Here is an 11,797-nt window from a genome sequence, read left to right as displayed (position 1 = left end):
GGGTAGATAAGTAGGTCGGCAAAAAAGTCGGAAGGTGGATAAGTAGGCGGGTAATGGGGTAGATAAGTAGGCGGGTAATGGGGTAGATAAGTAGGTAGGGATGGATGGATAGATGGATAGATAGATCACATTGTTTTCGGAAGACACAATCAAGGTCAGTAATACAAGAAAGCAAACATGATGTTTTTATTGAAACAGTTTACTGATAAATGACAGATGGTTGTCATGAAACTTTCAGGTTTAATCTAAAAAAATCATGGGCTAAAAAGTCATACATGGTACTTAACATTGAATAGCAAGAGAATCCATGCTTCAGAGCAGACAGTCAATTCACAAAGAAATCAGGCAAAGTGCCCTTCTGATTTCAATAAAAAATATTAAATCTTTTTTCCCCACTCTTTCCATCTTTACATGATACAGGTTTGTTCACTTTTTAATAATATAAAAACGCTTAATACTGATTGTGAAACACTGGAATTAATTTACAAAACATAATAATAATTATTATAATATTAATAACAATAATAACAATAACCATTCAAATTTAAAACAAAAAAATAGAATGGAGAAAACCAGTCATAGCTGTTGCATCTTGGCCCACACAAACAGTTTTGGGGGAAAAATACCAAATGGCATTTACATCTACCTGACACACAGTTACACACAACCACAGTATCAGGTCGTTGAGTATTTCTCATTGCCATTTACAGTGTTATGGGCACATAGACAAGACACACCAAAGCATTCATGTGCCTCTGCAGGATCGCACTCACTGACCCCATCTAATGTTTCTCACTGTCAGTCAAGCTTGGTGGGCCAATAGTGGTCCTGAAAAAGTTCCCCACTCCTCCAGCACACAGGATAACAAATTATAGGTAAAAGTATAGGACCATTTTAAATGTCTCAGCATTTTGAGGATGGGAAAAATCTCCCAGGTGACAGAAACTTGTATCCATTGCCAGCAGGTAGTCGGATAGAACGAGCACCAGGGCTACTGCTTGTGGAAATAGTGGGTGATGGAGCCACTTTTCTACTGTTGGAGCAGTGGTGTCCATTGGAAGAGTTCTTGCTGCCCCTGTCCAGTGACTGCAGCCCCAGCTCCCGCAGCTCCAGGCTGTCTTGGGTATCATTAGGGGAGCAACGGCGTGGCGAGAGGTTCAGAAGGCTCAGTACATCCCGACTGGCAGAGGCAAGGGGTCCAGGAGAACTGTGGACGGCTCTGACAGGACGTAGATGATGCTGATGCTGGGCTGCAGCGTTAGCCCAAAAGGTCTTCAGATTATGGATAGCTTGGACTTTCTCATCAATCACCCCTCTTCTTAGCCGGTCCAAGTCTGGGGGATCAGCTGATGTAGAGCAGGCAGAGCCTGTAGAGGAGTAGGACAGGGCAGGGGATGGAGCACTACCAACTGGGGACTGGTGACCCGAACTGGGAGACACATTACTCGGTGAACGCGAAATGTGGCCACTGTATGGGGAGCTTGGGTACTTAAGTTTCATTGCATTGCTGTCCAGAGTGGGCGAAGGATGGCTGCCCTCCTTTTGGGAAGACTCGGAAACCGCAGGACTATTGTAGCCTGAACTTATCTTCTGCAGTGAAGAGGAACGTGAGGGAGGTTTGGGTTTTGGGGAAGTCTGAGCTCGGCCACTAGCACTGCTGTTAGGACGGCTAAAAGCACTAGTTTCAGAAGATCGGAAGGCGCTGCTACGTGCTGAGGTTCCTCCAGCTGTGCCACCCTCTGCCCCAGCTCGCTGAAGGCTACCCACAGCCCGTAGATGGCTCTGAGTTTCCTCCAGAATCTTCTGGGCCAGCTCCTGAGGATCCAGAGGGACAGTTTTTTCTTCCTGAGACTTGACAGTGCTGTCGGTCTCAGTGCTGGACTGGTCAGATTCACCTGTATCTGAACTGCTCACCTTACCCACCTTCTGGAATGGTGAGTTTGGGCTGGGCACCAGGCTTGTTTTTACTGGGGATGTGGGGGTGCTGACACTGCCCCTTGATGATATTGACACAGTGTAGCCTCTCCCTGCTCCTGTGCCAGATCCACCGACGACCCCCCTGCCTCCACGGTGGTGGCGCTGGCTGTGGCCTGGCGGCAGAGGCAAGGAGTCACAGTGACTTCCCAGCGGCTCGCTGCTGATGATGGAAAAACCCTCATATTCCTCCTCATCCCCTCGGGCTCCTGCCACCGCAGCAGCTGCCCCATGAGGGGAGGAGCGACTGCGGGGAACGTGAGGGTGTTTGTGGATGGAGTAGTGTGCTGTGGCCCCACTGCGTTGCCGATGACTGAGGAAATCACACTCTGTCTTGGAGGCAAAGCTCATGGTAGAGGCTACAGAGCTGAGGCTATAGACAGAGATGGCATCTGATGCCTGATTGTCCAGGCAATGAGAAGAGAAGGGAAGGCTTGAGTATCCCATGGGCAGCGGGTTGGACACAGACTGGGCAGAGGCTAGAGACTCAAGGGAAGATGAGCTGTCCAGGCTCAGACGCTTGGGCAGTTCTGTGGAGTCTGTAGAAAGAGATGGAGAGTAATGGAAAATTGTCACATCGGAAAAGAAAATCACTAAAAAGGTTGCAGTGTCTGGAATTTTCTTATATACAGTCAAATAAAGGAAAATGTAACAAGGAAGAGAAATGATACAATGAACAGGAACAAATCAGTGTACTTACCGAACAATGCCAGCAGAGACTGGAGGGCAAAGTGCAAGGTGCGGCGGTTGGCTAGCTTGCCTGTCTTCAGCACCACTTCTTCTTGGCCGACCTCACATAAGTCAAATCCTGGACACACAGGAGGACAACAGTTTTTCAATGTGTCAGCATGTATGTGAGTCCACAGGCACACGTAAATGCTTTGGTGGGTTGGAAACTGAAAGGGAATCTGCAGTTTCATTAGTTAAAAGTTGACTCACCAAGAGCAGCCAGAAACTCATGGCATCCTGGCAGTCTCCATAGCTGCACACTAATGGACACCTGAATGGGCAGGAGGGAGAAATCCTGCTCCTTCTCTCCTGTCTGGAGTTGGACGAGCACCTGGTGGAGCTGCAGAAGAGGAGGGGAAGACAGATCGGACAAGATGCAGTAGTTAGGAATAACAAGCAATCAACAAACTAATGAAAATTAACAAAAACAACAATTTCTTTTTTCTATCATGATTTTGAATTATCCAAGGGCAAAGTTATATAGTTCTTTGCTCTCAATGAACATTTCCTTTTATCTATTTAAGTTCTATGATGTAATGCCAACCACATCAGGTGTAAATATGTTTCTTAACATGTTTGAGTCCTATTCATGAGCACTCAGGGCCACAGAACATCAAGCGGAGCTGAAAGGGGGTTTACACGTGCCCTGTGAGCACACTTGCCTGTTTTGTTTGGGGATTAACTGGTTTAGAACAGAGACACCTTTGTCAACTTGACGTAACAGTGCAGAAAGTAGAAACATGCCTCTTCACCACACTTCTTTATTAATTTTTAATTTTTTTTTTTACATCATAGCTCAATCGCCTCTACCAACCCCTAAAAATCCTTAGATACTCAAAATCCCTAAGATCTGATTGCAGGAACAAGAGATGGGAAAAATATGAACAGCACATTAAATGTTTTAGGCAAACAAATGCAAAATGACACGAAAACAAGAAAACTTGTAATGCAGGTTCTACACAAGAAGACAAGAAGTGTTTAAGAGAGTTTGACAGGACAGACGATGGAGAGTGAAGGAACAGGGCTGAATGGGATGGAGTGCAGGAAAGGTGAAGGCACACTTACCATTGCCACCATATTTTTAACAGCCTTCAGATCGCATGTTAGGGGAAGGGGGAGAGAGAATAAGCTTTTAATTGCATGCACACAAGCCATTCACAAAGGGTACAAGGGTTCAGGTCAACAAGAAGGATAACAGCAACAAGTAACATACGTTTATAACATATTTAACATATGAGTTTGATGGAATCAGGAATCATAGATTAGGTTGAGCATGTTTTCTGTTCTGTGCATTGAGACCAATATTTGCACGATGAGGCAACAAAAAATGCTAATCACCATTTAACTGGATGGCCTTTCACTTGGAGCATGTGACAACCACATGTTACACGTAAACAGGGATAAACCTCGGCAGCATAAGATTAATTCTCTGCTGTCACGAGTTTGGGTACAAGAGAACAGCACTCATTGTAGCTGAGACTTCTCTAGTTAGGCTTCAATGCAGATTAAGCTGCAGCTTAAGTTGCCAGTGAGTTAGCGTGTGTCCATTCCTGACATAACAGATAGTTATGCAATGATTTATATAAATATAGCAAGTGGTACAAAGAGGTACCTCTTAACACTAAATAATAGCAGTGATATTTGTTGATTGAGCCAAAGACCAATTTCTATTGACGGCATTAGATTTAAAAATACAGCAGCGTTTGGTCAGAGCATCTGGAGCCTACCCGGTTGATGAGCTGCTCTCCTGCCTCTGATGCTGTGATGAGTTTGCACAAGGCCTGGAGAGCTGGTGGCGGTAGACCTGAGGGATGGAAACAGAGGAAGTTCTTCATTATTCCTACACAAGGCACAATCTCTTTACCCCAAACTAAATAGCATTGTAACTAAAAAGGTGATATCATGTGAGCTGATATGAAACATGGCTGCAAACATCAGAGAACTGTGTCTGTTATATGTGGAAATCAATAAAGATTCATCTAAAATGAACAAATCAGTAAAACAGCAGATTCAGATTATACTTTAATGTAGAGCTTGTCTCAGGTATGTACCCAGTAGTGATTGTAAAGTAGTGCTGCACTGCTGAAGCCTGTCTCCTGGGTCTGCAGTGGGAAAGAAGACAGCAGCAGGGATACCAGGGCCTGCAGAGTCAAGACGGAAGCCCACCGCTGTCAGCAGCGCCTGCCAGCCAGGGATCCCCCCAACCTTGTTCTCCACACTCTGCTGGGATGTGTACATGGAGTTACGCTGGCCGTTCTGTATCCTCTGCAGAGACTTCTCGACCTGCAGGAAGCATGGCAGTGCTGTGTCAGTATGCCTGGTTGCAACATTTTGTGTGTGTGTGTGTGTGTGTGTGTGTGTGTGTGTGTGTGTGTGTGTGTGTGTGTGTGTGTGTGTGTGTGTGTGTGTGTGTTAGTGAATGTCCATGTCTCACCAGATGGAGTAACACTCTCAGAGCATCACGCACTCGGTCTGGAAACTGCAGAATCTCTGCCAAAGCTTGGCCGATGAGGGAAGATGGGCTGTTGAGCTTCACATCATTGCCAATCAGCATATATCCTGCACATAAAAAAAATGTAATTAAAACAGCTCCATTAAACAGACATATTTTTTTATGGGAATGTAGAATTAATATGTAAGTGAGTGGCATCTCTAACCTGCCCAGTTGGAGGGGTGTGAATACTGCTTGCTGCTCTGAACAGTCTTCATGGCATCTGCCAGTGCTGCACTAGCCTTGGTCCCATTGAGCAGGGCAGTGTAGAAGGCATGTACGAAAACCTTGGAGGCCGCGACAGGGACGGGCCACAAGGACACGAGAACACACTGAGCCCCAGCGGCAAGGAAGGCCCTGGTCAATCCCACGACACCGTCTGCTGTGACCTTGCTGCTGGACTCCTGGTATGAACTAAAGACACAATGACACACAACATGAGACACTGAGTAAGAAAACTATAAATATATGTACTTGAATAACGTATTTAATTTGTCCCCCTTGTCAGTCCACCTACCCCAGCACCACCAGCTTGACAGGCAACCTCAGGTCCAATATATCTGCAGCTGTAAGGAGGAACTCCTGCAGCGGTGGACTGTCACAGATACTCTCCACATCACTGCTGTCATCCTGCATGTGGAGAGACTCTGGGATGGTGTAGCTGGTTCCAATCGAGCCCTTCCTGCCTCTGCCACTGCTGCCTCTACTCCCACCTGCCCCTCTGCCCACAGTTCCCACTCCCACACTAGCACTTGCCCCACCATGCACGCCCTCAGGGTTTGGGGTGAGCACCAGAGCTGCCAATTTCCAAGAAATGTGGGTGGCAAAGTGGGCGCACTCTGCTTGTGTGAGGGCACTCATCACCCTCTCCTTGGTTGCGAAAGAGCCAGCCAAGGGTTGGCATCCAAGCAGTTCAGCCACCATCAGAGCTTCCTCCTCCGCAGAGGGCATGGGTCCCCACAGCCAGCGGTCCATCACAGGCGAGGGCAGGCGAGGGTTCCCCACCACTGCTGCCATCGAGACACCGCCACATGGAGCTGGTCCTGGGCGCCGAGAATGAGCCTGAGAAAACAATAATAAGGGTTAAATCCTTGCGCAGTTGTGATAAGAACAGAATTCCTCAACAATCAAAGAGAAGATATACATTATTTTTCAGTTATCTGAATGAGGAGCACAACCTTTAGATTGGATCCAAGGCCATGGATGGAGGGAACAGCGATGAGGCTGAAGCGTTCATACAGATATTCATTAGAGGAGCTTCCTTTTAGCAGAGCAAAGGGGATGAGGTACAGTTCTCCCTCCAGCACCATCACCAGTTGTCTGTGTCTGCCAACAGGCCCACTGGAGTGCATCAAGCCCTGGCACACAACAGGATTATTGTTAAAAACACATATATACAAGAGAGTCTTCAAAACGTGGTGCTTTCTATCTCATAACTGGATTTTCTCTAATGCTCGTCTATCTACCACAACTACATGAACAGGCAGGCGATGGCCCATAGAGGAAGTGCTCACCCCCTCCATAGGTGCAATCAGCAAATCATAAAGTGCCCGGAGTGGAGGTTTGCCGAGGTTGCTGGAGCGGCGAGTTAGGGAAGAGTTACCATCTTTGGCAGGAGACATGGTGTTACTGAACAGGCTGGTCATACTCTGGCAACTCCTGTACAAACACAGCACAAAGCAATGCATGTGAAAACAACACTTTCACTTTGTGCAGAATGCTGCAAAATCCTAAGGCAAACACACTGCATTTACAGAAATAACTCCAATACCTCCATATATATATATATATATATACTGCTATTTTCTGTAAGTTACAAAAATGACTTTGATCCTCCACATCTACAGATAAATAAGATCTCATAGTAAGTCTCCTTGAGTCAAAACCACTGTGACACTGTACAGATATTCTTCATGCCAAACCTAAAAGTCATTGAAATAAATTGTTTAATTTAACTTTAAGTTAGATACTTTAAAATAGGGCCTAGTGGGTAGTAATTAGTTTGAAAACAAATTATTATATTCTGAGAAGAGCATTTGAGATTGTAATACATTTTACATAGCGCTATTATTTCATCTCAAAATGTTCATATAAATACATTTTCACAAAAATGATTTCATCTTAAAATATTCCTTGGGTTCCTCAGTTCTGTTTTGATTTTTCCCTCCAGTCACCCCTGCAACAGAGATCTCGTGCATCAAACTGTCCGTTAACGCCAAACCGCCCTGCTGCTCCTGATGAGCTCTCCAGACAATGCTGGGAATGTGGTTTCAGAGCTCCATGCCTAACTTGCTGCGTAGTGTTACATCAGATATGTCTCTACCAAGACACTGTAGCTTCTGTGAGTTTGTGTGTGGTAGTGGCACAAAGCTGCAGCGGAGCAGAGTGAGCCATCACTCTCAAAACATAGAGGCTCATCTTTCTTTTTCTGACACACTCGCTCTCCAATCTAAGCATCAAGTACGAGGCAGATGAAGGCAGATGTGCCAGATGAGCTGCAATACCTCTGTGAACACAAACAGTCAGGGCCAAAGCTCTGAGACCACCAGAATGGGAAAGTGAGTATAATTTAACTCGACTTGAGACAAAACCAAAAGAATATCATGTCAATACATAGATCTACACTAGATGGCAGTGTTGCACTGTGGTAATCTGGACTTTACAGACACATGAAGTGGTGAATACCATCAGCCTGCCAGAATGCCAGCAGGAAGAGGAGGTAAGCAGGGTTTATCCCCTCTTTACAGGGACCTACTCTACATATTGTAAAACTCAAAGCTCACAGTTAATAGAAGAAGAGTTTGTGAGCGTCTTTGTTTCTGAAAAAAATGAAAAGAAAACAACCCAGTGTGTTTGAGGCATGTCTGCTGCGTGGCTGAGGTGTCAGCTCCCTGCTCAGGCACAGACTCACAACTGAGAATTGTACTAATGGTGGCTGAGGGGTTAGAAGCCCGCACAGCACCACACTTTATGGTTGTGCTTGCCACTGTATCCATCTGTTCAGCTAGAGTTTCTTCCTGCCCCAGCCAACAGACATCTCCCCTGCCCTTCTGGTAGCCCGAGGCCAGGCTACTGGCTTCCCTCCAGCCTCCCAACACTCTGTCTCTCTCCCAGGCCTTGGCATGAGCCTCCATGGGAAAGCAAACAATCATTTGTTAGCCTGACATGAAGAATGAGAAAGGAGGAAAGGAATAGGCCAAGAAAAGGTGAGTGTCAAGTGTAGCGGTAAACAGTGAAAAGAAAAGACTGAAAGCAGGGAGGCTGAAGGTGAAGAAGGCTGAAGGTTTAGTTTGGTCTGCAGCCGAAAGACTTGCTTTAAGTGTTATCTGGGGGGGGTGATACAAAGGTAGACAAGTTTGCCAATTACACACTTTTTACACCAGCTTTTTATACTGGCCTAATTTCCAGCGCTGATCTAAATTATTGCTTCAGCTAGTGGCCACTCAGCTCTTTTGATGCAGGGATCCTCTTCACTCTGTGTGTACTTCTTCGTTAGTGACAACTTCATCGAGATCATCAAACAATCTCATTATGCTATCACCGTGCATAAAAACGTTTCAATTACACACTGAGGGGATTAGACACGAGGAGACTTTCATTATCACCTTCTCGTAGTAATCCTTCAAAGCCCCCTGGTGAAGATTAGATCTCGGTGTTAAAATAGGGCAATCAATGATAACACCAAACGATGATACCGCAACATGAAGAGCAGACCTTTTAACGCTAGGTGTTTTGTTCTCGCACCTATTTTGATTTAAATGCCATTCATTTAGATTTCAATATAATTCACATAATTATGAGTAACTGTGGAAATATAGCAGTATTAGCTTAAAATAACGGTGATTAGGGAAAGGGAAGTGGAAGAAAGCCCTTGAAACGTACATACATTTACGTTATCTGACATCAAACCCCAAGATGTATGACTCAAAACGACAATGAGGTTTCCTCCCTTTTCTCTTGCTTTAGCATTGTGATAGACGATAGGCTCGAGCATGAGGAGCTTTATAATTCAGAGATTTTTTTTTTGAGACCCAAAAGAATGAGTGGATTATTACCGGCAACCCATTAAAGGGGCTTAATGAGCACCAAGACTCAATTAAAGCTGGAATTACCCTCTCATCAAAGAGCAGCTCAACTGTGGACGAGGACAGGGAAATATGACCCAGACACACACATGCACACGCACGCACACATTCTATTGGTATACATAACCGATCAGCACAATGTAAATTAATACTTTGCATAGTATTGTTGAATAATACTCAGAAGAAGCCACTGGGAGAGTCACAGAAATCTTTGCACACATAATTCTGCACAATAAACACAGACAGGGTAAACACCACAAGGGTCTCAGTGTCTGTGTCTGACAAACACACAAATACTTGCACACTGCACACACACACACACACGCGCACTGCACACACACACGCACACTGTGCACACACGCACGCACACACACAGTGGCAGTTGATAAGGGTTTCAGCAGCTTGGCTCTACTCAGTCTTTTTAATAAGAAGGATTCACATGCTGCCTCTGCGCTGGCTAAACAATGGAGAAAAGACTCCTTTCACAGATGAGCCACAATACCCACGAATCTCCTTACCCAAGCAGATATTTTGAATCTTTCCCTTTTTTCTATTCTTTGTGGAAAAAGTAGGTCTGGGTGACGCTTGTTGATTAGAGCTCTCTGCAGGAACATGCAGGTTATTTGCAACAAACTCGTACCTGTTGAACAGGTTGTTTCTGGACACCATGCGCAGGAAGCCTGTTGGATCGGTGACCGAGTTAAGCTTGTTGTTGAGCTCCTCGAATTGTTGGTCCAACAAATCTCCAGCCTCGCTCTCTGTCTCGCTGCTCGAACACCCTCTGAAAGAGAGAGAGAGAGATGCAAACAGAGAGAGAGATGGAATTAGAGACATGCGCTGAAATGTTGGCAAGAAAAAGGCACTTCAGCAAAGTAGACAATACACAGACTTAGATTGTTTCTCCGCGGATAAATCAGCCGCACACACACTCCTGATCTGCCCGAAATACACACCCACACACACTTGGCCTAATTTCCCAGGCTCGGTCCAACACCCTGATGGTAAGCAGAGTTAAATCCTTTCATTATAATGCTCGGGATGTTGATCCAGTCTGTGGGGAGTCAACCACTCCCACCACCACAATCATTACCTCGCCACCACTCTTCTCCATCTCTCTCCTCTTGCTTGAAGAACCCATATCATGTAACTATTATGTTAGCTTCTTGCTCTCATGGTAGATGAGAGCAAACTTACAACATGGGATCTCTTTTCACCTTGTCCTCCCACTACCACCATTTTTTTTAAAATCTTGCAGTATGCATCACTTTTGGTTTGCTAATGTTCATATACTATCAGACCTAGTACATAAAATCCATATATTAATGAATAGATTACACTGTCACAGCAGCTGCTGCCTCCCTTCTCTCTATATCATCATTGCTTTCACATGCATATACTCTCTCCCCATTCTTCTCAGTGCTGCCTCCCTCTCTCTGCACTATGGAGAATGAATGGCCTGGTAAGTGGTGCCATATTGTGTCCATCCAGGCGCGGTGGTGTGTGTGCAACTTCCTATTGGAGTAGTAAATGAGCTGCTAATGGGGCAGGAGGGCCCCGGCTGCTGGGGTGGCAGAGGCTGGCACTGGGCAGACCAGCTGGGCCCTATGGATCAAACACCAACTAGAGAAACAAGGCTAATAATGTGAAACATGGTGTACACCCATGGCTGTCAACGGGAGATATTCAGTCAATATATCTCACCCCATTTTCAGTCTCGTCCTGCAGAGTCCCTCAGGCTACGTACCCTGTTGTTAGGTCTTTATTCATCAGCCTCTGACTTTTAGACTTTCACCACCTCAACTCAATCTTCTTCCCATTCTCAGTAAACCCAATGCTCTCTTCCTTTACTCGTCAGGTTCGCTGTCTGTAAGGTAGGTTCAACTGCCTGGCTATCCTAAGAGCCATTATTCTGTCTCATTTATTCCCACAGGGAGAGAGTGGAATACTTCAGGCAGGTAGTGGAGGTCTGTCATCACAGGGTGCAATGGGGCAGAATAACACTCTGATACACACACACGCACACTCACTCACACGCACACGCACACGCACACACACACACACACAGGATGATAAAATAACCCTTCTTCAACTAACTTTGGGGAAATCCAGTTTCAGCCCAATGGTTTATCTTGTTTCTTTGTCTGGACCTCATTTTGATGAGGAAATGTTGTTTGTTGTGTTTACAATACCTTCCGATGACTGGTTATCAAGGACACTCCAAAAATGCTTCTACTTGTGAGGCCTGTTCTACCTTTCCTTCAATTTTCTGTCAGCAAACTTTCACAGATCACAACTAAAATATCAAGGAATGTGTGGAGTTTCACATTTATTTAACATCTGTATCATCATGGAAACAATGACCATAATGGAGGCAATGAATTCCTTTGCATGCAAAGAAAAAAAAAATGGAGCTGCCATAAGTTCTTACATTTATCAAAATATCTCAAAAGCAGATGTCAGTAGCACAAGCATGAAATACTTGGAAAAGAGCGTTGGGCTTTGTGAGGGCTGATCATCC

The 11,797-nt window shown here is 45.3% G+C and overlaps 1 protein-coding gene across 3 annotated transcripts in view; it reads right to left on the bottom strand.

The window, feature by feature from the left end:
* Positions 1-162: 162 nt before the first annotated feature.
* LOC117767421 (tetratricopeptide repeat protein 28-like) overlaps positions 163-11,797 on the bottom strand; it is a 183,112-nt gene continuing 171,477 nt past the window's right edge. For 2 of the 3 annotated variants that reach the window (XM_034595037.1, XM_034595039.1), the window contains 12 exons: positions 9,920-10,060; positions 6,709-6,853; positions 6,373-6,552; positions 5,712-6,256; positions 5,361-5,608; positions 5,138-5,262; positions 4,755-4,986; positions 4,431-4,507; positions 3,769-3,792; positions 2,914-3,043; positions 2,675-2,782; positions 163-2,513 (listed from right to left, as the gene is read on the bottom strand). In XM_034595037.1, coding sequence (XP_034450928.1) covers positions 904-2,513; positions 2,675-2,782; positions 2,914-3,043; positions 3,769-3,792; positions 4,431-4,507; positions 4,755-4,986; positions 5,138-5,262; positions 5,361-5,608; positions 5,712-6,256; positions 6,373-6,552; positions 6,709-6,853; positions 9,920-10,060 — 3,565 coding nt within the window. In that variant the 3' untranslated portion in view covers positions 163-903. The remainder of the gene's footprint in view (positions 2,514-2,674; positions 2,783-2,913; positions 3,044-3,768; positions 3,793-4,430; positions 4,508-4,754; positions 4,987-5,137; positions 5,263-5,360; positions 5,609-5,711; positions 6,257-6,372; positions 6,553-6,708; positions 6,854-9,919; positions 10,061-11,797) is intronic. The other variant, XM_034595038.1, reaches the window with a different exon arrangement.

The sequence above is a fragment of the Hippoglossus hippoglossus genome, chromosome 9 (assembly GCF_009819705.1).
Source record: "Hippoglossus hippoglossus isolate fHipHip1 chromosome 9, fHipHip1.pri, whole genome shotgun sequence".
NCBI lineage: Eukaryota > Metazoa > Chordata > Actinopteri > Pleuronectiformes > Pleuronectidae > Hippoglossus > Hippoglossus hippoglossus.
The sequence above is the reverse complement of the archived record's forward strand: the minus strand, read 5'-3'. Positions and strand labels throughout refer to the sequence as shown.